The 24,102-nt window shown below is 36.6% G+C and overlaps 1 protein-coding gene across 4 annotated transcripts; it reads left to right on the top strand.

Annotated features, from left to right (window-relative positions):
- The first annotated feature begins 1,619 nt into the window (after positions 1-1,619).
- Positions 1,620-23,285, top strand: LOC103033244 (intraflagellar transport protein 43 homolog A). Of its 4 annotated transcripts, XM_007257342.4 has the most exons (10): positions 1,620-1,773; positions 3,918-4,028; positions 4,189-4,203; positions 8,950-9,020; positions 13,405-13,440; positions 13,922-13,968; positions 20,248-20,320; positions 21,828-21,903; positions 22,537-22,599; positions 22,938-23,285. In XM_007257342.4, exons 1-10 carry the CDS (start codon positions 1,729-1,731, stop codon positions 23,046-23,048), a joined length of 648 nt encoding a protein of 215 aa, XP_007257404.3. In that variant the 5' UTR covers positions 1,620-1,728; the 3' UTR covers positions 23,049-23,285. The 4 variants fall into 4 exon arrangements, with proteins under 4 accessions (XP_007257404.3, XP_007257405.3, XP_049319643.1 ...); XM_007257343.4 differs by lacking the exon at positions 4,189-4,203; XM_049463686.1 differs by lacking the exon at positions 22,537-22,599.
- The last annotated feature ends 817 nt before the right edge of the window (positions 23,286-24,102 follow it).

The following is a 24,102-nucleotide window of genomic DNA, read 5'->3' as shown; positions in this document are numbered from 1 at the left end:
CACCTTTTTTTCTATCTTTTTCACTTTATTCTCTCCTAATAACAATGAACAGCACTGATAGACATAGCTCATTACATGCTGCAGCTAGCATGAAGTAGGCCTGACTAGTGTTGACGTGCTGTAGGAGGCTGCAAATCAACATTTCTTTATATGGTGAGGTCCAAGTTCCTTAAATCAACATCCACCGGCCATATTCTAGTAAACAATAAAAGACCCCAGATTGCTGGAACTCGACCAACTATCCATTGACTAGCAAAAATAAACACTGTACTTCCATCGGATGCCATGAACCTAAATTAGTTCTCATTGAATACTCGTACCACGAGGACATGGAGCCCAGGGGCATGGCATGAAATGCCTTTACGTGTGTGGTGGACATCTAACAATATGTTGGATAGAGATCTTGAAATTAGTAAATTAGTCTTGTAACAAAACATTGATTGATATTTATTAATGTATGCAAAGTGTATCATAGTCTGTATAACTAACTACTGTATATAACTAACATACCATGTACTGTAAACTATAGGAACAAAAATATTAAAACACCTGCTGATTCAATGTTTCATCTGAAATCTATGTAGTTTATTCTGTTTTTGTTGGAATAACTGGCAAGAAAAGTTCTTATAGACTTTGGCACATTGCTGACATGATTTGTGATGGCTCGGTGACAAAAGCACTGTGTGAGTGTTCAGTGAATACAGCCTAAAGTGCTTAAAAAACATTAATTTCATAGTGTCCACTATATATATATATATATATATATATATATATATATATATATATATATATATATATATATATATATATATATATATATATATATTCTAGCATTAGAATTAGGGATGCAAATAAATATGATACGTATAAATATTTTGCACACTAAAATTATTTAGTTGAAAATAGCAAAAAAGTTTGGGGTTTTTTTTGGTAAAAATATATATTTTATATCAAACTATAAATAATGTGCGTTGTTGATATGTATCCATGTTAAAAAATCAGTGTTTAACAAATATATTTAAATTGTTATTTTTTCAGAGAAAAATACATTGATGCTATTCAATGTATACAACTGTGAAAAGTGGCAAAAATAATAAAAAAAACCCTGCTTATTATTGGATGTTTTTACATATAAAAGTAAAAACACTCAATAATCTAAACCCTCTACACACACTGTATACACCAGTCATACAAGTACATTTAGACATGCCTCTTCTCATCCAATGTGTTTTTTTTTTCTTTTTAGAAATAGGGATGCATATAAAAATGATAAATATGCATACCAAAATTAATTGATTGAAAAAAAGCAAAAAGGTGTTTTCAGTATTTGACTCATTCCATGTGTGTCTCTTAAAAAAATAAAAACATTAATGTCATGGGGTGTCCACAATATATATCTGTAAAAAATAAGATGAATATGATAAATAAAAATGATTTTGTCCAAAATACCAAAAAAGTGTTTTTAGTATTTGGCTATTCATTCTATATTTGTCTCTTAATTGTTTATATGGTGTAAATAATAATCTACAATGTATAAAATACATTAAATAAAGAAATTAAGGAAAACATTGAATGTTACTCAAGCACCTCATCCAAAACAGCGCGCCGTTTCCATCGCCTTGGTTACAGTTGCTGTGTGACGCGTCCAGCGTCCAGGAAGTGGAAAGTACGGAGTAACGGGAAGCTCGTGAGATACAGGGATACAGGAAAGCCTGTAAACACGGAGAAATGGAGGATACGCTGCAGCTGGGGGAGAACGGGGTCCCCAAGACTGTGAGTTATAATACCGGGAAAAGGAGCGTCTGCGTGTAAACACTTATCCTGCGTTTACTCGTCTGTTTTCTGATCGCAGAGGCAGTAGCTGCGCTACTAGTGTCTGGATGTTTAGCAGGAGGCTAAAGCTAGTGGAGCGGCTTCACCTAACTAACACTGAAAATCACCACAGAAACACACACAGCGTTCAGCACTACCGCAAATGAGCTAAAAGCGATAGGATAGTCTGTATCATAAACATTAATTATCATGTTAACCTAGGTTAGTTAACCTAGATAACTAGTTAAGTGTCTAACGCCTAGGTTTACTGGCTAATTATAAATACAGTTAATTATTAATAAAGCATTAATAATAAAACACTAATCGTGTATATGGATTTACCTAGCTAATGCTAGCTAGATAGCTTGATATCGTTAGCTTGGTTAGTTAACCTAGCTAGTTAGTTTAAGGATTTTTTTTTCCGCTGGCTAACTTAGTGGAATTTGCTGGTTCACGTTAAGGGTGGTATAACTTGTTGTCTAGTTAGCTCAACTAGATAACCTATTTTGACGTGGATATATCAACGTTGTACGTTTAACCTTTAATAAACCATAGCTCACATTCAAGATGCTCAAAATTGTATGGAAGAGGGTAAAAATAAGCAATTGTATGCCATGATAAAAAATTGACAGTTTTATTTTTATTCTCTCTCTCTCTGAATATACATCTCTGAGAAGTATGAACTGTACTACAAGTAGCTAAAACTAGAAAATCCTATGGCAACAGAGTGTCAACAATAAACTTACATCACTGTAGTAAAGCTAAGTATAAAGAATGTTATCCACCATACCAATCTGATTAAACATTTGGTCTTAAAAACACTAAAACAGTAAAACAAATAAAACATGAACCCCAGGTATGGTAAAGAATTGCTGCCCAATTAAGAAAGAATTACTGCAAATGGAAGTAAAAAACTTTTTTTTTTACTTCCATCCAACCATTTTTTTAAATTGCATGGTGATGAAATGTAAAATGCTTATTCAAAAGGCAGAATGAAGTTATGTTGATTCAACATTAAAATTTTAATGTTTGCTCAACCATTGACCATTAAACTTTGAAACAGCAACAGAAATTTCTTAAACCATATTTCAACCACATTTCAACGTTGAAGGTCGGTTGTGTGACAGCTAGGTTTAGTTGATGAGTGTCATGAAATTGTAACATATCCACTCACTCATAATTACGTTGTGAGGATGTCTTATCACATCGTGGGAATTAGTTGACTTAGTTGTCTTGTTCTCACACCTTAATAAGTTGTGGCCACACATTGCAAGCTTGTTCCTACAACTTAATTTTCTTGTTACCATTCTTTAATAAGTCATGGCCATGAATTGGGATCTCATTCACATCAATTAACAAGCTGTGGCAATGCATTAGGATCTCATTCCCACTCCACTCTTTAATAAGTCATGGCCAAGTGTCTTTTTGTTTTACATGAAAAAAAACAGATGTCTGGATGTTGTCCTAGCAGCTCACTGCTAGACATGAGTGTTCAGCTGTATTGTGTGTTGTTGGATCTCTGGACTTCAGGTCTCTGGACTCCAGGAGAAAGCACAATGGCCACTGAGCTCCTGATTCAGCAAGCAGCAAGACCCAGGAATCAAACTTTGGATCCTCAGGCCATGGTGTCTGGAGAGCCACTAGAGCCCCACTAGATTTTTTCTTGCCTTTTTTAACAACTAGTTTTCTCCACAAAAACAACCTGATTAATCTAACTACTGATACATTTTTATTGCTTACAAACATTTGATTGATTCATGAAATGATTGAATAGTAGTCATCAGACAGTAGCAACACCTCCCAGGGCTGGACCAGTCTGAGCTTTGCTCCAAAAAAAGATTATACCAGCACTGGTATGATTGATCTGAGTTCCTGAACTGAATTTAATAAAAAACATATAGGACTGCAGTGATAAGTGTGGCCAGTGCTTGAGAGTAACCCCTGAATAAGGCCATTTTAACCATATGGTTTAATCTAATTAAAACTTTTCTACAGGTGGTGAACTGTGAGCTACTTAAGCAAAATAGGCCAAAAGAAATGTAGCTGGTCAGACATGAACAGTAATTTGCTTTTCAACTTTGTCTGTCCATATTTTCTACGACCAGGCTGCTAAAACAGGCAGAAGAGCTCGCCAGGCTGCTGCTGATATGACGGGCATGGAAGAGTCTCGGCCGGGGCGCAAAGCTTCCTCTTCAGGGACCTCTGCTACGGGAGAGGTAATTTCATAACCTCAGCATTGAATTAACCTAATTTAATCTCAGATCTGAATATGCCATTCTAGTTTCATCTTCATCTTCATTCATGGCGATGATGATTTCAATGCCTAATCATGCTGCTGTGTTTGCATCTGATTGAATTCCTGTGCTTGATCCAAAGGAGGAGGATGATACGGTACAGTAGCAAAACGCATGGCTTTGTTCAGAGTGCTTTATTGTGAAGTTGGCTCAGTAATTTTATACCTTGTGTTTATGAAACAATGAAACAATGAAAATAGTTTTCAGTTCAATCAAATTGAAACCAAACAGGCAAAAATAATGAATTTAACAAAGTCACTTGGTATAAAGTTACTTTGTGCTTTGGGCTGGATTAATGTTGGTTTTTGGTCTAGATTTGCTCTTTTATTTTGGCTGCACATTTTAGTTTTGCTGTACATTTTTTGAGGTCAGAATTGCTTTTTTGTGATTAGTTAAACAATTATCTTTTAGAAACAAGTACAATGGTATAATTATTTGATTGTAAGATTATAACTTCTTAAAGATGCTGCAGTGGCCAGTGTAGGCCTGGTGGCAGTTACTCAGGCCACACAGACCATTACTACTCCAACTGCTTCAAATACCATTAAGGCCACTGTATTTCAAGTTCTGCAGCAGGCTTACACCAGCACATTGGCATCTACAGTATGGAGGTCTTGGTTTGACCCCAGGACTGGTGAGAGCTGCCCATGGGTCACATTTTCTCCACTAGGAATTCTAGCAATGTTTTTTTTTTTTCTTCTTTTTTTATGTAAACCTCCTAAATTAGTCTAACTTTCCTGAAGTAAAAATAGGATTCTCGCGCCCCCATTGACCTCCCCACTACATGAAATACATTTTTTTGAAGTGTCATGTGACTGGGCCTTAAGTTGGTTTTAAATTGTGTTCTAAAAATAAATTTTGCATCAAATGGGTCACATTTTTGATGTTCAAAGAAAGCCAGCTCTCAGTCATGCCTTGATTTGGAGAGACAGGCAGTGTTAGGCCTATGTTAAGAATACCACCCACGTATTTATATTTTAATGGGAATATAAGTGATTTACTTTCTGGGAATTTTGTATTATGGTTTTTAAAAAAATGTGAGCACAGTGCCATTGAGCTGACCTCAGTAATGTACCTGTTGTTTGAAGCAAACTACTTCTCACATTGTCAAATTCTCCACATTTAGGGTAAATTACAAATAAAGGGAACACATAATAATGCCTTTCTTAATGACTTTGGAAGAAACATTGGATTAACAGTTGCATGGACATTTTGGGAAATATAATGTAAAATTATTGTTACATGTGAGCCCAGTCTGCTTTCTATATTAAAATAAATGTTATTGTCCATTAGTACAGGCCAAGTAGTCTACACCGACATGCCAAAACTCATGGGTATATTGTGCCATATCTATAGAAGCTAAAAAGCACTGTATGTGGGGTCTCTCGCATTGAACGTGAATGTGATTTCTGCCAGAGTCGCTTCACAGTTTGTTCACACGGATCATTCTAGCCAGATGCCACCAGTCATGATCATTACCATTTACAGTAAGCACTTTCTACTGTGGGTGGTAAGGCCTTCTGTGAGGGTTTCCTTTTTACACACGTAACACTGTGGATCAAAGAATACTAAATGCCTGAGCAACTTCAGGAATAAAATGTTCCATCCACCTGGCACCCACTATCAGGCCTCTCTTGAACTGAAAATTCACACCAGCTTATCATGAGGATGCTGGCCAGTGTTCACCCTCACTCACGATATCACCTCACAAGGTTTTGTACAGGCATAGGTGTTCCCAAGACATTTTGTGAAGTAACACTTAATGATCAATTTACATACTTATGTCCTTTTGCCATGTTAGTGTATAAATGTGCAGCTCATTTACTAATGAAATGTGTCGGTAACCAATACAAAAACTTTGTTAGAATTTTTGGCTAAACTAAATTAAGTTAACTCAAAAGGCATAAAATGAAAACTCACTGCTAACCAGGCTCTTAACTTCCCATCTTATTAGGACTTAGAAGACTTTCCTTGCTCTGGGTTCAAGATGTGGACATCCCTTACAGAAAGCTAGGCAGCTCTCTGTTCTTTCATTTTAAACAAAGTAAAGAAATTCCTGAAAAGCTCTACATCATTTACAGACCCAATTTGGTCATGTAAAATATTGTGCATTTTTTAGACAATTTATTGCCTGCCATCCTTCCCTTCCACCAGAGTTCCGTCATTCAGAAGTTGGTCTTCTATTTTTTTCTTTTTGACGTACTTCATCCAGTCCAATTGACTGTTTCCAGGGCTATTTTCAGAAACTAAGAATGAGAATGAGAGAGCAAAAGGCTATTTTCTTTCCTGGAGCTATTTTGGGTCATGAGGGGCAGCCCTGTAGGCCTCTGTGCAGTTCCCACAGTCTGCTGTTCTTCATGTTCTTCATCCTCAAACATTCTCCCCGAACTACCAGACAGGTCTGCTGTCACTGAAACCCACCAGACACACATGAAGAGCTGCTAATTATGTCAGAGAGTGTGAGTCATGCAACCCTGCACTAATTAGGTGAGTTTAGGAAACCTAATTACACAGTGTAGCTCTTTGAGATCAGTGGCTGAATAGGAAGAAATAAAGAAAAAAGTTCACATCAGTCAAAAAACATGGTAAAGTTACAGTATTAGTACTATTGCATCTTAAAAAATTTAATATCATTGAAAAGTTACTTTATTTCAGTGATTCAGTTCAAAATGTAAAACTCATATTATATAGATGTATTAAACACAGAGTGATCTATTTTAAGCATTTGTTTATTTTATTGTTGATGATTATGGCTTACAGCCAATGAAAACTCAAAAATCAACAGATGACATGACTCTCCAAACCATCACTGATTGTGGAAACTTCACTCTAGACCTCAAGCAACTTGGACTGTCTCTTCACTCTTTCTCCAGACTCTGGTCCCTTGATTTACAAATGAAATGCAAAATTTACTGATGGTCAGTGATGTATTGGAGAGCCATGTCATCTGCTGGTGTTGATCCACTGTGTTATATCAAGTCCAAAGTCATTGCAGTGTTTTCCACGAAAATCTTACAGCGCTTCATGCTTCCCTCTGCTGACAACTTTTATAGAGATGTAGATTTAATTTTCCAGCCGGACTTGGCACACTGTCAAAACTACAAGTTGGTCTTATATAATATATAATACACACACACAATTTCTCATTGTTTTTCTTGTGTGTGTGTGTGTGTGTGTTTACACACTAATGAACATCAATATTTTAGCCAGGTGCAGAGTGAACTGTTGCATATGAAGAAAAATGTACACATCATCTAAACTATTATTAATTAAAAGTGTATGTTGTCCTTTAAATTGATGTAATTTTATTACTATTATATTGACATTATATATAGCATCCAAAGAATTTCCATGGTGACAGGCCTAATTAAAATATTGTAATATATATATATATTAAAGAATCACTTTATGAACCCGTCATTTACTGATGAGCTAATTGATTGAATTGACTTAATTAAAGGAATCTTGGGACACCTACTCATTTATTCTGAAAGTTTTTTTCTGCTTTTGTTGAAGTAACTGTTTCTAATGCCCTGGGAATTCTTTATACAAGTGTTTGAAGCATTGTTGTGAGAAATTGATTGCATTCAGCAACAAGAGTGACAAAAGAATAAGGACAGGATGTAAGATGATCACCAATCCACTTCATCCCAACTCCCCAACTCATTCCAAAAGTAGGATGGATTGAGCACTATCAATTCAGAGAACAAGAGACGTTTTTGAGGGATGAGTGTTTTGCATGACATTATAGATATATGTTATAAGTTACTGTTTCTTGTGGTTTATTGTTGTTGTTTTTTAGATGGCTATCAGTAGTTCTTTACTGGCTTGTAGAGTTGTTGAAGCAGTAGTCTGGCTGCTTTACTCTGACTCTGGGGCTGCAGAAGTAATTGGTGAGGCAATGCCCTCTACTGGTTCTCTGTTGCCATTCGTACATGATCTGCAGTTCAGATACCCTTTATCTAGAACACTGTGTCTACCTACTTTAGGTAATAGAAACATCCTATTATTAGAGAGCAGCTCTTTGAGATTAAGCAGATTATTGCAGTTTGTATGTTTTATTCAAATAGTGAAGCTGAGACTGAACATGACACAGCACCCCTAGCCTAGGTCATTTAATAGAGTTTTACATGGTCCAATTAAGAATTGCAGATTAATGTTAAGTATGGGACATCAACTGTGGTATTGTTAAACTGTTTAAACCCTTTAATCCAGCAACACCATGTGCCTTAACTAAATGTTCTAACCCAACTGGATACTCACTGTATGTCTAAAAACAAAATTTTAAGGACATAAGTGATCATTTATTACAAATTGAATTCGAGATTTTACACAGTATAAATAAAATGAAGTATTTGACTTATATTTTACGATTGCATTTTATCTCTAATATTTTATTTAAGAAAATAATGAGATTAGATATTTGACATATACCTGCTTCCCACCAGAGGAACTGACATTGCTTGTTCGGAGTCACATGTTTTTATTATTGCAGAGTTAATAATATAGTTAATTAAATATACATTGGGAATGTTTTGGACATTTTTTGTTAGACAAACTACAGATTCTACCTATTGATTTTTTAATTAGATTGCTTTTTTTTTTTTTAGAAAAATAACAAATGGTTTATATGGAAGGTTTAAAATGCTGCAAATTCTAAAATTCTCCACCTCTTTAATAGAAATGTGAAACAATGTAAGTATACACTGTACTTTATGTTTGTTCACATACATGCTTTTTTATTTTAAAAAAAATATTTAAATTGTAGGTTTAACCAGATCAATGTGATTCCAGGAATTTGAAGAGTGTTAGGCTCTTAATTAATTGTCTGTTTTGGTGTTAGGGACCCCCACCTAAGCCACCGCGCCGACAGGGAGGCTGGGCTGAGGAGACCACTGGTACGGGATCTGCCAAGTGAGTTCACACAAATTATGCCTTGGTTTCTATTATTGTTGTAAATGTAAAATACTGAACTGTTAACTCTTTAAGCAAATGCATTTACATCCCTGACACTGTGACTAAGGTAAAACCTATGCTATTCATACATCTTCATATCACAGATTATACTGCAAGACAAAAGACCTCTTTATTGAAGCCAAAACAATGCTGTATTTTAGTACTATATCAGAAGGACCATATCTCCATCCATTCCTTTGATTCTACATATAACAATAGTCAAACCTATATATGTATATATATATATATATATATATATATATATATATATATATATATATATCCAATGTTTGGTTGTCAAACAGGAGAAAGTTTATAACACTCAAGATTCAAGATTTTTATTGTCACGTCACATTTGCCTTCCTTGCACATTTAATCCCTCTAACCCAAGATTTTCATGCATTTTTTTATTGTAAAACCTGTACTGGAATTATCATAATCATAATCATAAGTTAATTTCTCTATAAAAGGAATGTGTAATTATAATATAATAATTATTGTGCTAATAATATTTATACAATATTTTTTCTTAAAATTACAATTATGTCTTGGAATATGTATTTTATAAGTAAATGTTTACAGTCACTGGACTCCTAACTGCACCATAAATATTTAAAGTGACTATAAAGTATTCAGAAACCATTATGAAACAATATGCATCTTTTGTCCTTTGAAGGTGTTTGGCATATTGGTTTCAAAAGGGATTAGAATGCAGTGTTGCTTTCAAATAATTTCCATTCAAATAGATCATCACTGTGTTCAAAAACCTAGGATCTCCCCTACAGGAAAAAACGACCTTCCTAAGTTTCACTGTAAGTCAGTGTAAAAAGATTTTATACAAAGTAATTTTAACACATTTTAGTTTGTTTATCACAGAATTGATGCCACATTTTAAAGAAAAAAAACTGTCAAACAGTTAAGAAAACAAAGCATAAATATTAAGATACAATGATTTTGAGCAATAGGAACAGATTCAGTGCTAAAAAATGATCTGTACTGATCTGTGTTTGTATAGCTCTAAGTTAAATCTATTCAGTGATCCAGTTTAGTGACTGTATCTACATAGATTCACTCACTATATGAGATTTATTAGTGTTATTATGGTTAATGAATCACAGAGCTACGCAATAAGCCCTATGAACCACAGGAGGGCACTGTTCTCTGAATTTTCACAGAGAAAGTGCAAGTGCAAACATTAATTTCCATACATTATTAGATCTCTTTTATTGATAAAATAAATCTCTCATTTAATTCAGATGGAATTTGACTTATTAAATTCTGTGAATAAACGGGCAGTGCTAAGATATGGTGTGTAAGCTATTGTATGCATACTATGTTGTATCCGTTCAAACAGGTCTTTTGTTCCCGTTGACTCTTGCTTAACTGGTTCTCTCCTCTAAATCTGGAGATGCATACACCGGCACATTAAAGTGAACAAGCCAACTTGATTGGATTCATTTGCCTGGTTTTCTGAGTCACTAGTTCAAGCTGTGTACATCTGTCTCAAGAAAGGTCAGGGTGTCGGTTCTGTGTGTGTGCCTAACCTGTCTTTATTTTCTCTGTCTGGGAGACGTGGAGAGATAGAGAGAGAAAGAGAGAGAGCGCGAGTGGAAGGACTGCTATCTAAGGTGTTAAAGGGGGTTCGCAATGCATTGATCCTCCTCTCTGAAACAAAGTAACTAATGGTCCCCTCTAGAGCAGGCAAGGACTTTTTTCAGCTCAATGTCACCCCTCGTGCTCAATCACCGCCGCCCTGCTCACACTAATCCCACAGCAGAAATCCCAGGATTTGCCGATCTATCACTCCTAATTGACACTAACTGATCTGTCAGTTTATTGATGAACCTTTGAAGCCAGGTTGTCACAATATATTTTATCCCTAACAACTTTTTCCAGACAGTTTTACCATGTCTATCGCTTTACCTTACATGAGTCTTAATCAAGGGCTCCGTAATGTGTCTTAAATGTGGCTCCAGCAGGACAGGACACACACGAAGGGCAGCAAGGTGAGCTACTGCTATAGCTTCTGCTGCTGATTTACTCTTCAGTATGGAGCAAAATGACAAAGTTACACGTTAACTTACAGCCTATTAGCAGCATGTAGCTGTTGTACTTTGAAATCAACCATAAGGCCTGTTTTTTATATTTATTATTTTTTTGATGACGATGATACATATTGATAAAATAATAACTGATATAAAAGATATTGTCATTTTAGGACAATGGTATGTCACTATGATGATAATACAATAACATAAAAATGTAGTTTCATCTTTTTAAAGAACAGTGAACTTTTAATTATTTAGAATATATAGCTCTGAAAAAAATTAAAAGGCCACTTTTGTTACTAAATCCGTTTCTCTGATTTTGCTATTTATGGTATATATTTGAGTAAAATAAACATTGTTGTTTTATTTTATAAACCACGGACAACGTTTCTCCCAAATGCCATATTTATATTGTTTTGAATATTGTCATTTAGAGCATTTATTTTTAAAAAATGAGAAATAGCTGAAAAAACAAAAAAGATTCAGAAATTTCAGACCTCAAATAATGCAAAGAAAAGAGTTCAGATATCAATATTTGGTGGAATAACCCTGTTTTTTTAATCACAGTTTTCATGCAGCTTGGCATGTTCACCTCCACCAGTCTTACACACTGCTTTTGGAGAACCTTACTACCTAACTCTCCTGGTGCAAAAATTCAAGCAGTTCAATTTGGTTTGATGGCTTGTGTTCATCCATCTTCCTCATGATTATATTCCAGAGGTTTTCAATTTGGTAAAATCAAAGAAACTCACAATTTTCAAGTGGTCTTTTATTTTTTTTCAGAGCTGTATATTTATAATGCAGTATCAGAATAATACAGTTAGACCATTTTGAAGTGCAGAGAACTTTTAATTATTCAGACATTAATTTGTATACAGACATATAATACATTCCCTAAAAAAAACATTTAGATTTGTTATCAACAGTAGGAAAGCTGTTCAGCCCCCAAATAAATATATCTTTAATTAATTTAAGGGGAAGTTAAATAATAATATGTTATAGTGTATCTGGCTTAAACTGATGTTAATTCTGTGTAGTTTCCTACAAAACAAATGTGTCAGTATTTAAACAGAATGTCGATGCTTTCACTATATATCTACACAGTATTACCAATACAGTTGAGCAGACAAAACAGAATTAAAATATGTGCAGAATTACGGATTGTATAAAATATTTTATTTTTTTCCCCAAAACAAAAAGTCTGAATTGTGTTGAGAACGTGCTGTTTTTCAGATTGATATGAAACTGTTTTTAACCAGTAGGGGGCACTGAATGCAATCCTTTGGATTCATATTGTATGTGATTAATCTCCACAATGCTGATTTGTTTTATGCACTTAATCAACAAGTGGTGCTGACTGTAGTATTACTGTGTTCACTGCTATGCTTTAAACAGTGCAGGACATACACTAGTCCGGCTGTGCTGCTACTATTGTGTTCATCTGTGCATATTTGAAATTTTCTGTTGAATTTAGTAGGTCTTTATTAATATATGTCTGTATTAATTAAGTTGTGTAGTAGTTGGCTGGTTATGAGTTTTTAATGGCTTATTCCAATGCTTGAGTGAACAGACTGAGCGATGGACAATATATATAATCAGATATCATAATTTTGTTTTATTTTTTTATGTATTTAAATGTTTTTTTTTTGTTTATAAAAAACTGTTTTATTAATATAATACACAAAAAGCATCTATTTAACAGTGTTGTTGTCTGCACTTTCTCAGCTGTTTGCAGCTCTCATTTTAAATAAAAATAGATAAACTCAAATAAAAACAGGTATAGATAAAAAACAGGTATAGATTGATATACATACTGAGAACAATACACAGTGCTTTGTACCAAACGATACAATGGTCATCATTTGGACACCAAATATGTAATGGCCAGCTCATTTTAAAAATTCAAATCGGAAAAAAGCTCTTGACGTGAAGGCAAATACAGAGATGTAGATGGTGCTAGATTTTTTGAATCTATTGTTTTAATATTAAAAATTGAAAAAATTATTAATAAATATATTAATTGTAGTACTGTATTGTTTGCCAAACTGCAATATTGAAACGTATTGATGTTTGATACATTTTGCAACTGTACCTTTTTTTAACCATATAGAACAGTAAAAAAAAAAAAAAAAAAAAAAAAAGGGCTGATTATTTCATATTCAGTCCCCCTATTTGGGCCATAAATGCATTGATTACTAACAAGGCAGCATATAGTATTTAAGGAACTGCATTCATTGGCATTAAAAATCTACTTGATTATTTTAACCTTTTCTGTGTTTGTCTGTCCTCTAAAGATCTGGAAGAAGGCAAGGTGCGGAAGAGGTTGAGGAGTAAGTTCCATCTTTTCTTTCTTTTTATTATGATTTTTGTTTTATGCTTATTATTCCACATTGTTGATTAAATCAAATGAAATGTTAATAAAAAAATGGGAGCAGTAGACGTGTTTGTTTATGCTTGTTGCTATAAGGAGGAAATTACTATTGGCTGGAAATTGTCCTTTGTTGCAACTAATTCTGGCGTTACAAGAACAATCACTTAGCCTGATTAAAAGACATCATGGTGGAGTTCTCATCACTTTAGTTGAGGTTGGGGGCCAAGATGGCTGGCGTTTTTAAATTCCTCCACCTCTTTACGTGCTCCTGTTAACCGTGCAGGACATATTCACAGCAGGAGAAATTAGCATGGCTTCATTATTTTATTGTTTCCTGAATAGAACCACTTTTCTGTTTTTTTTGTTTGGTGCCTTTTTTTTGAAGAAACAATTACATCGACTCTTCTTTACCAAACGTCTCGTTTCTTGTTTGTGTGCAGCCGGCGGCTGAGACCACAGACCCCCGAGGGCTCTGATGATGAGAGTGGTGAGTACCCCCTGTGGCCCTGCTAGTGAGGCTGTTCAGCTTGCTTCAGTGGAGACAGATTTGAAGAAGTCTCCACTTTGACAATCACTTACTGCTTGGGCATGATACTCAATTACAGAAAACTAGGAACGGTGGGTGGTGGCCAAATTGATTGCAGGTGCAGAAATGTGCAGTAGTCCAAGATTGTACTGGATGTGTTAACCAGCGTTAATTGACCTGTGGATTTATGTACACCATCTATCTGAGATCAACACGATCTTAATTAATGATGAGACATTAATTGACAGTAGATCTGATATTAAGTGACACATACACCCATCAGCCATAATATTTAGACCTAACAGTGCCACCAAAAGAGATTTGACCATTTAAGACATTCAAGACTCCACACAGTGTCTCAAGGAGAGTTATTTCCCCCTTTGACTGCACCAGTGAGTCCCAGGTGCACGTGACCCTGCTGCAGTTCATCATGATTTGCGGTTTGTCTGTTCTTGGATCATTTTTGGTAGGTACTGGAAACTGCATACCAAACAAACCCCACAGGACCATGTTTTGACCCAGTCATCTAGACATCACAGTAAATTTTCTTTGCTTGTAGATAATGAAGGAGATAATCCTAAGAAGATAAAATTAAGATAATCAATGTTTTTCACTTCAGCTGTCAGTGGTGTTAATGTTATGGCTGATCGATGTATACCTTATTTAAAATTTGCAGGTCGTTTGTAATCCGTGTCTGCGTTACTTACACATTTAACCTTCAAGCCTGATTATGTTGTTCTATTATTTGTTACTTGAGTGATCTCCATATCCCCATGCCTCATAGTTTTCAATAGTCTCTGTGTGGCAGCTTTGTGCTGTGTGCTCAACCACACCAGTCCCTGCCTGGAGTGGTTCTCCGCTGGGAACACTGTTCCCCCAAACCCTGGAGCCCGGAGCTCTGCCACACAAATATGTCAGGACTTTCAGCAAAGCACAGCCTGGAATAATTGTTCCATTTTTCTAGCAAGCAGCAGGGGAAATAAGGGTTGAAATTGCTAAAGTAAAGAGGAGGGGTGAAGAGCAAAGCCACTGGTTGCACACTTTGTGAAGGCAACGCTGGTTAAGTGTGCAAACGTTGAATACATTCAGAGTGAGTTTATGCATAATAAAAACCAATGGATACATACAGACCTGAATAATTTGGCAATCTTTACTCTTCAGTTCTATTCTTAAAAAAAAAAAAACATTTTATTAGTAGTAGATTAGTAATGAAGATAAGGGTGGCTTTTTTATATACACTGCACAAAATTATATTTTAGCCTAATAGTCTTAATTCAGTGTAAATCATATTTCACATTAGATAATTCTGCTTTTTTGTTATAGTTTTTTTTTTTATGTAATTTTATCTAATGTAATAATGTTAGTCAAATGACATATACATATTAATTATATATGTCAGTGGAATAAGACATCTTTTCACTAGATACAATTCTTAAAAATGCTACAGGTTTCCTGGTAGTGCAGTAGGGGAAAACTGTTTTACTTTATCAAGGAAAAACAAATGGTTGTAGCTGTTGGAAGGACGAATAGTATAATAGTACAAATAAAAAGTTTGGGGAAACATGAAAAATGCAAATAAACAGAAAGACTGTTTTAAACATTTCAGATATATATTTCTTATATTTAAGCTTTTTTCTAATTCATCATGATTTGGTACAAAAGCTGTATCTGTTTTGGCTTTTTTTAGCTGTTGGGGGAAAATTCTCAGATTAGAAACAATGGCACAACTAAAACTTTTATGAAGTGTTTATTTTACTACAAAGTGAAAAATTCAGCTCTAGACATCGCTGGTGTGAGGCTGGATTTGTTCTGGGTCCCTCAGCTCCAATTTGAAGTAGTGCGAATGCTGACGAAAACTGGCAACAATAAACCTGTGCTGGATATGGTATTTTAACAGGCCCTTTTATTATATCAGTATATTTTATTATGTACACACTGCATCGACATACACTTGGACTTGTGGTGATTGTTTTCTGCCTGGTTTTGAAGCAGTCAATTTAACAAGCCGGCGTAACACATCACCTCACACACCCCCCACACACCACTGCGCTGCCCACACACACTATGATATGGTCAGATACACAGAGACCCTGGTGGTTTAGACCTGACCTGGTAAATATAAGTCAGACGATGATTACTTTGTGGATGGCGGGTGCCACAGGCTGACTTTTGGGTAATGGCAGTTACTGAGCTTTAAAGAATCGTAGTGTATATTGTTTATTATATTTAAGTGAGTAACCTTGGTGGGCTTGGGTCTTTGAATTGGACATTAAGAGATTTTGAATGCTCTGATACCGAGGCAAAACAAAACCTTCCTGTTTTTTGATGGAGTCGTCATATTAGCTTGTTTTTAGTGACCCTTGCTTCCCCTCCTGACCTCTCATAATAGTCTGCATTGGAACCTCATTTGAAGCTGTTGTTTTGCTTTCGCCACTTAATCATGACGTTTGCATACACAAAGCCTGGCCCTCCGTGTTTCACATTGAACTCTCATAGAATTGTGTTGATAGTGCATTATTTGCTGAGACGAGGGGAGGGTAGAGGAAAAAAACAAGGCTGGAATCTATTTGCGAAGAGCTGGACGTAGAGGCTTTTTGATGTCATTGCGCTAAGACCATTAAATTTGATTGGGGGTCCGGGGGGGACGGATTCTGCTGAACGCACTGCTTTGGAAATGAGAGGACAAAGTGTCACCAAGGACCTCATGAATATGAAGCAGCGCTCTGCGCGCGCCTGCATTTATTTGGATATCAGAACAGCAGATGAATCTTGTCAGTGACTAAACGAGTCTGGCATTTTAATTAGAATTAATTAAAAATAAGAGAAAAGCAAGGAGTTATCAATGAAGGGATAAGAGGGCTTGTTATCAGTGTCAGGGTGATGGAATTTAACATGAGTTGTGTGGCATGTTGCTGTGACCTGAGCCTTACAGTGAAAAAAAAAGTCCCCAGAGTGTGTCCCAGCTCTTTTGAAGTTGTTCAGTAATGCCTGCCTCACTGATTACATTTATGTTGATTACGGTGATCACACTGATAATTGATTTTTCCTTGTGGGGTGTCATGAAGGTGAACAGGGAAGCTGTATTTTAGTTGTTTTTTTTTTATTTTTTTTTTTATCTAGAATGAATGTGACTGGTTTATTTATACCTCTATAAAAAGGGATTCTTCCAGGGTACTTTAGTGTTCCTTCCATACAAAACCATCACAAGTAAAAAAAAAATGGCTTCTTTGCCTGGTTAAATGGTTCTTCATAAAAAAAAAAAAAATATATATATATATATACATATATATTTTACGTACAATTTATTTATTTAATCAATATAAGGCATTCCACTATTGTTGTAAATCCTAGAAATCTCATTCAATACTAAATAAAACACTTTCCTCTGTGGCTGTACAATGTTTTTTAACTTTAGAGCAATTACTCCTAATTTCATTATGGAACAGTTTGACCCTGTTAACGCCTGGTCAATTTACACATCTTGAGTATCAGGATTATACCTGGATAAGACCATCCCTCATTAAAATGCAAACCCCAGAAGCATTTAAAACAGACACAAATCCCATCACTCAAACCACTTCAGAAGGACATTTGAAATGCATTTGAGCCACATGTTATAGCAGTGTAAATGCCTCCAGACCAAGTCTGCACATCTGCAAATTTTAATGCACTATTACTGTTTATTTATGGGGAAAAATGGAAACAAAAATGCCATGTACAAACATGTTGGCCCATTTATATGTTATGTTAGAAACCATGCTCTAAAATTTAAAGGAAAATGGCACATTTCAGTTTGTACCGGATCAGTTCATTTATATTAACTGTAGAAAATCAGCAAAACATGTTTGCATATTATAGTATAATATATATAAAATATGATTGACACATATAAAACAATACAGAATAACCTCTTAAAGAACCAAAACCCCTACCAGTGCAACTAAATCACCAGTAATAATTGCTGCATAATAAGCAAATCTGTCCCAGTGTAAATGCATGTGACTAAAATCTTATCAGCACACATTCTAAATACTAATCTCCAGGTGTAAATGGGTTCTTAAATAATCAGATTCATTATTATACCATTATTTTCCCCTGCGTGTTATTGCTTTATCAAAAACAACAAAAATATGATTTGATTTCATATCCAGTAATTTGTTAAGAGGCTTTTATTGTCATTCTATCTGAGTACGAGTACACAGTGCAATAAAATTACTTTCCTCTCGAACCATAATGAAACCTGGAACAAACAGTACTACAGTGTAAACATGCAAATCATTGTACAACATAGAACTGGAACATTACAATAAATACAATAAATTTTAAAAGACAGGACAGGATAGTACAGTTCTGACACAGTGCAGTCTGAAAAAGTGTGTGGTAAGAATACAGTGCAGAAAATAAGTTGTAAGAATAAGTTACAGAGTTAATCAGGATGTAAAAAGTATGTACAAATCTTTGGGCCCTATTTTAGCAATCTGTAGTGCACCGCGGCTTGAAACGTGCAAAATGCATGTATTAATTCTCTTAATTAATCATGGGTGTGTTTTGGCCGTAACATGAAATAAACCAATCAGGGTGCCAGTTGTCATTCCCTTTAAGAGCCGGCTGCACCCTGACTTTGATGCGTTTGTATCTTAACAGCGGTGCTCTTTTGTGCATCTCAGCAGAGAATACTGACCTGTGCGTTCACGCTGTGAAGGCACTTCTGCAGCTTATTTAAGGGAACAGCAATATTATTTTATTATATGAATATAAAAATAATTATATATAAATATAATTATATGTTAATATAAATATTAATTTTATATTGTTAATATTCTGGTTTATTGTTGAGTTAAAAGTTGGGTTTGCGCATTCCTGTACGTCCGTGTGTGTATTGAATGAGGGGGGGTGTATGCGCACTGCGCACATCTATAGGAATGGACTCTGATGATTGCCTGTTGTCTAGATTCGTTTCAGTCAGAAGTGCACCTGTGTTTTCTGCTGCCAAAATAGTAACCAGAAATTTACCTGAACACACCTCACTTCCAGACCACCACACCCATCAGTGTAGATTTATTCCTAAACTAGGTGCAAAGTGTTAAAGTAGCAAAGAGCATTGCGACGCACCTTACACAGGGTGTACAATAGGACCTTATGTATTTCAGCTGAAAACCATCTTTACTGTACTGCATGCACGGCTCCTGTTGTTTATGTCACTGACTGACTCAACACCCCTCCTAAAAAACCCTCACCAACATACACCCACTCACACTTGCTCACTCCAACAAAAGTCCATCCAAAAACAGGGTGGGGCGGTGGGGTTGGGGGGTGCTGTGAAAGTTCGCCCCGTCCTTCTTTGGGAGTGACGCCATGCTCTGTCCTGTTGAGTTTTGCCAATTAAAGTGGGTTCCCACTGTTTTGAGCGGCGGGCAGGCGGCTCCTGGCACCGTGGCTCCTGCCAGGGCGCGCCGTGACTTCCGACCCCACACAGATGGGCCCGCACGCCTGGAGCCCGGCCCAGCCCGAATGGACACGGAGGTCGCCTTTCCAGCCCAAAGGGTCCTTAGGGTAGCCACTGCTGACAAGGCCCAAATGCTTGGGTAGTGGGGGGTAAGGTGGGGAGCGTGGGTGGTGGGGAGCGAGCAGGGGTTCGGGGGGTGGGAGGAGGGCGCTTTCCGGGGAGCCCCTGGCCAGAGCCCTGCCTCGCAGCAGGAAGAGATGCCGCCTCGCTCACTGAATATTCATGGCCGCCTGGTCACTGTGACAGGGGGCAGCACGGAAGAGGATAGCAGAGAGAGAGAGAGAGAGAGAGATGATGAGTCGGAGAGAGCGAAGGAGCAAGAGAGGGAGGGAGAGTGGGAATCAAGAGCCAATTCACACACAACGTAAACAAAAATGAACAGAGGAGACAGACGGCATCTGTGAAGCCTTCTGATTCGAGGGATGTGAGATATGTTGCAGCTTTCACCAGTGCCCAGCAGTAGCAAGCAGCATATGGCCCTACGTGTTCCCAGAGCCTCAGATGTTTTTCAAAAAAGTTTTAGCATTGTTTGTGGTCAGTTATAAAGAATGCCTCATTTTTTCACCCTCTGATCCGTTGCCAACTGCTTGTCTCTTGTTTGCCCTGTGTGATGTTATGAACGCAATGTTGCTCTTATGTCCAAGTCTCTAACCCAGCAGAAATTCTGAAACTCTTCCAACAAGAGAGCCAGAATGTGCAGCATATGTTACTGTTGCTTTCTGCGTTGTTTTTAGACATCCCAGTGATCCCCGATCTGGACGAAGTTCAAGAAGAAGATCTCACCATGCAAGTGGCTGCACCGCCAAGGTATGCACAGCCTTAAATTTCCAGTTAGATCTGTGTTGCCAGAACTGACTTCCCCTAGTAGAGTTAAAGTTGTGCAGGCATTTAATATTCCTCAATCCACAGTTTCTTGTGTGCATTTGGAATAAATCACAGAAGGCATTAAAACTCACATTAAACACGGTACAGTGGCGGGTAATCATAGTGACTGGCAGCATCTGCCTACAGTTGTCTATGTGAACAGACGAGTGACATCCACATTTAGTGTAGGAGGCACTCTACACATAGAGTAATATTTTCATTGTTACTATTTGTTACTTATTGTTCAGTGAAATAAAAATAGCCTTAAAAAAACATTAATATGTACATATTTTGTATTTCTAATGTTTTTGCAGGGTGTATTTTAGCTTGCCATTTTGCACAAAGACTCTTCCCAGCTTGCCCAGGTTGGAAATTAAACCATAGTCAACCTTAAGGAAACACAGTACAATACACCGCACAATACAACTGGTTAATTATATTTTACTTATATTTTACAACACTGTGTGCTTTTACCAGACCAGAATCATTTGGTCTAAACTGCTATAAAGTTCCTGTTCTTTTTGGCCTTTTTGCCTGCATTATGCAGGAAAATAATGTAACACAATTATGATCACACAATACCGCTAGATTTCCATTTATAATACAAGCTAAAATAATGAAAACAGAAACCGAAAGCATGTAGAGTTTTGGCCAACAAAGTAATGGGCAAAATTCTAGTACTTTCACATACTCCTCAATTCAGTCAATTAAAAAATCACAAGACCCTGATTCAGAAAAAGATCTAACTGTATACACTGTATAATGCAGCAAGGTATTACATGTTGCTAATGTTAACAAGGGTTGTAATGATTAACTGAACCAGTTAGAGCCCCATGTTGTGTGTGTTGGGGGGTCTATCACAGTAACCCTGACTGTTAATGTGGGTGCCCTGTCCCCTTTGGCTCCCTCTGTGTACGGTGTGGGAGATAATATCCACACTGAACTCATCGCAGAGGCAATGTAGCGTGTAATGTGGCTTAAGTAGCACTGGCATGCACTACTAGGCCCTGGCTACTTTTACAGGCTCCCCCTCATTTTAATTCACAAATTGCAGATAAGCAGCTGGCTTTCAATTGAGAGACTGACTTACACTTGGCGTTTGTTTCCGCGTGTCCCAGTGCCTCATAATCAAGTCATTGTTCATGGCGTATTTGTTTTTGGACATACTCTTCAGGCTATTCATCGATATGCAATTTGTAGCACAGTGCAGACGTTATATTGCAGGCACAGTATGTTCATATCCCCACATTGAGTTATTTATGCCGGTGTGATTATTAGTGCTGAAATTTTAGAAAATGTTATGTCAGTTTTTTTTGACCCCCTATTTATTTCTTGCTTGTAATTCATTAAGCTTCTGGATGGTTTAACCATATGAATAAAAATGCTGTATTTTAAATATAATTTACATTGATTATAAGATTTAACTAACAGTGAATTTCTTTTTTTCCAGTATCCAGGTGAACAGAGTGATGACCTACAGGGATCTGGACAATGATTTAATGAAGTACTCTGCATTTCAGACCTTGGTAAGACAGAAAGATGCAATCCTGACTTGTGCATTAACAATTATGTAGTTAATGATATATTGATGTGTTTATTATGTGTATTATTATGTTCAATGCTCACTTTTGATGTTTTGGAGATGTCCTGCTGCTTGGCCGTTAGCTAATTCTTATTTTAAAAAGTGCTTGGAATTACCTTTAAATATACCAGTCAAATACTGGAACAATATGCGTTTTCAGTTTTTTTTGTCCCATTAAGACATTAATTTGTCAATCAGCCACAATCACTAAAAAATGATGTTATTTCACATAATAAGTCACATTGACATACTGTTGCTGGAAACAGCAAAAACACGCCCACTGCCTCAGTCCATATGCTTCTTTTACTTTCGGTGATGGTCCTACCTCTCTCAGCTAGTCCAAAAATGCATGTGTAAAGCATGTGCTTTATTGGTTGCTCAAAGAACAAATTACACTTCCAGACTCTAGTGAAAAGATTGGAGCAAGAAATGCCAATAAATGCATACTGGTGCTTTAGGGGCTGTTTGCCCTATTGCTCAGAAAAAACCATTAGTATCCAACACACAAAAGACATAAAAGCTGCCTGTAAGCATGGGAGAATTGCTTGGGTAATGCATGGCCTGTGTTTTTGTGCAGGATGGTGAGATTGACCTGAAGCTCCTCACCAAGGTTTTAGCACCGGAGCAGGAGGTGAGAGAGGTGAGTGGAGCTTTAGAGGCAGCGGCCAGGTCAGTCTATCTCCAGAACTGACCAGCTGCCTCCGGGCCTCCAAAGGGGGTCAGTGCCATGTCTCTGAGGAATATAAGATTTATGAAGTGTTGACTACGACTCTCCATCTCACTTGTTTCTTCTGCTTTTGTCTCTATTTTGTTTTTTTTACGACTGCTTCATCCCTGCTGTTCCTTTTCTTGCCTTGCTTGTGCTCTCGTCCTTGCTCTGTCTCTTAATCTTATTCTTCCCTATTCATTTCATCTCTCTCCCTCTCTCTTTCCATTACTCCTGCTTCTCGCTTTACCGTCCTCTTGTTCTGTGTGCAGGAGGATGTTGGCTGGGACTGGGATCATCTATTTACGGAGGTGTCGTCCGAGCTGCAGACGGAATGGGATCAAGGAGAGAGAGAGGACCAGTCTCCTCTTCCTGTGGCCTGAGAATGAATGACTTTCAGTGAAAGGCCAGTGCCGATCATTACACTCTAGAGGGCCTCTTCTTGTACACAGCTGGTCGCACACGCCTGAGTTACATCTGTATATTTGTATCATAATCATAATATTGTTCATATTGAATAGTTTACTTGATGAACTGTCTGTCTAGTTGTGCTATGTGTCTTCTTATGTTTTGATACTTGGATATAAACATCTCATTAAAAGTAAAGAACATTGACAGAACTACTGTCTTTCTAAACTTCTTCACTCATCACAAGACCTTTCGTGTCATTCGTACAGCCTGAGGAGAATTTGTAAGATCAAGTCTAAGGTTAATGAGCAGGTAAGCTGAAATCCAGTTGATTGGTTTAAAATGAACTTTACACATCAGAGCAACACAACCTTATCATTATTGACTGCACCATCGACTCTATCTCTCTGCTCTTCTCCAAAGCTTCCCTTTTCTACACAATTATCTCAACCACATTGAGCTCGAATCCTATTGACATCAGTGGGATTAACATAATTAAATGTTTGTATTGGGTCTGAAAAACACTTTCTAATTATGAAAGGTTAAGTGATTTTAATGCTGTTTTTTATTTGCATTTAAATTTATTCACATCAGAACAGAAAAAAACATCAGAAGTTGCTGCTTGTTTTAAACACAAATTGATTACATTTGTATTAATGACTAAATTAATTATTTCTAAACATCAGTCTAGTTCTACACATCAGCAGATTCAGTGTCCAGCCAAGCCTTAATTCTTTTTGGACTGCAGCCTATTTGGACTTGCCTGTAGGGACATTTTCTCCAAGCTGTCAACAAAGCATGTTCGCAAGTCACTGTGGATAAAAGAACATTTTCTATGTACCATAAATATAAGGAGATTTCCAACTATATCTTCATTCTTAAATTAAAACGACCAAAAACAACAAACTAGCCAAAAACAACAAACTAGCCATGTTTTACTACTAATGCTCTAGGACGTCTGTTACATTTTAAGGATTACTGAATGTTAAATGCTATGTGCACAAAAATGCAAACTGGATGATTTGTTAA

This window comes from Astyanax mexicanus, chromosome 14, assembly GCF_023375975.1.
Source record: "Astyanax mexicanus isolate ESR-SI-001 chromosome 14, AstMex3_surface, whole genome shotgun sequence".
NCBI classification, from domain to species: Eukaryota; Metazoa; Chordata; class Actinopteri; order Characiformes; family Acestrorhamphidae; genus Astyanax; species Astyanax mexicanus.
The sequence above is the reverse complement of the archived record's forward strand: the minus strand, read 5'-3'. Positions and strand labels throughout refer to the sequence as shown.

Bases quoted from the DNA above. Each gene is read 5' to 3' on its own strand.
- LOC103033244 (XM_007257342.4), top strand. From the start codon at position 1,729: ATGGAGGATACGCTGCAGCTGGGGGAGAACGGGGTCCCCAAGACT. The intron at 1,774-3,917 runs GTGAGTTATAAT...TTCTACGACCAG, and splicing joins AGAACGGGGTCCCCAAGACT to GCTGCTAAAACAGGCAGAAG. The intron at 13,441-13,921 runs GTAAGTTCCATC...GTTTGTGTGCAG, and splicing joins GGTGCGGAAGAGGTTGAGGA to CCGGCGGCTGAGACCACAGA.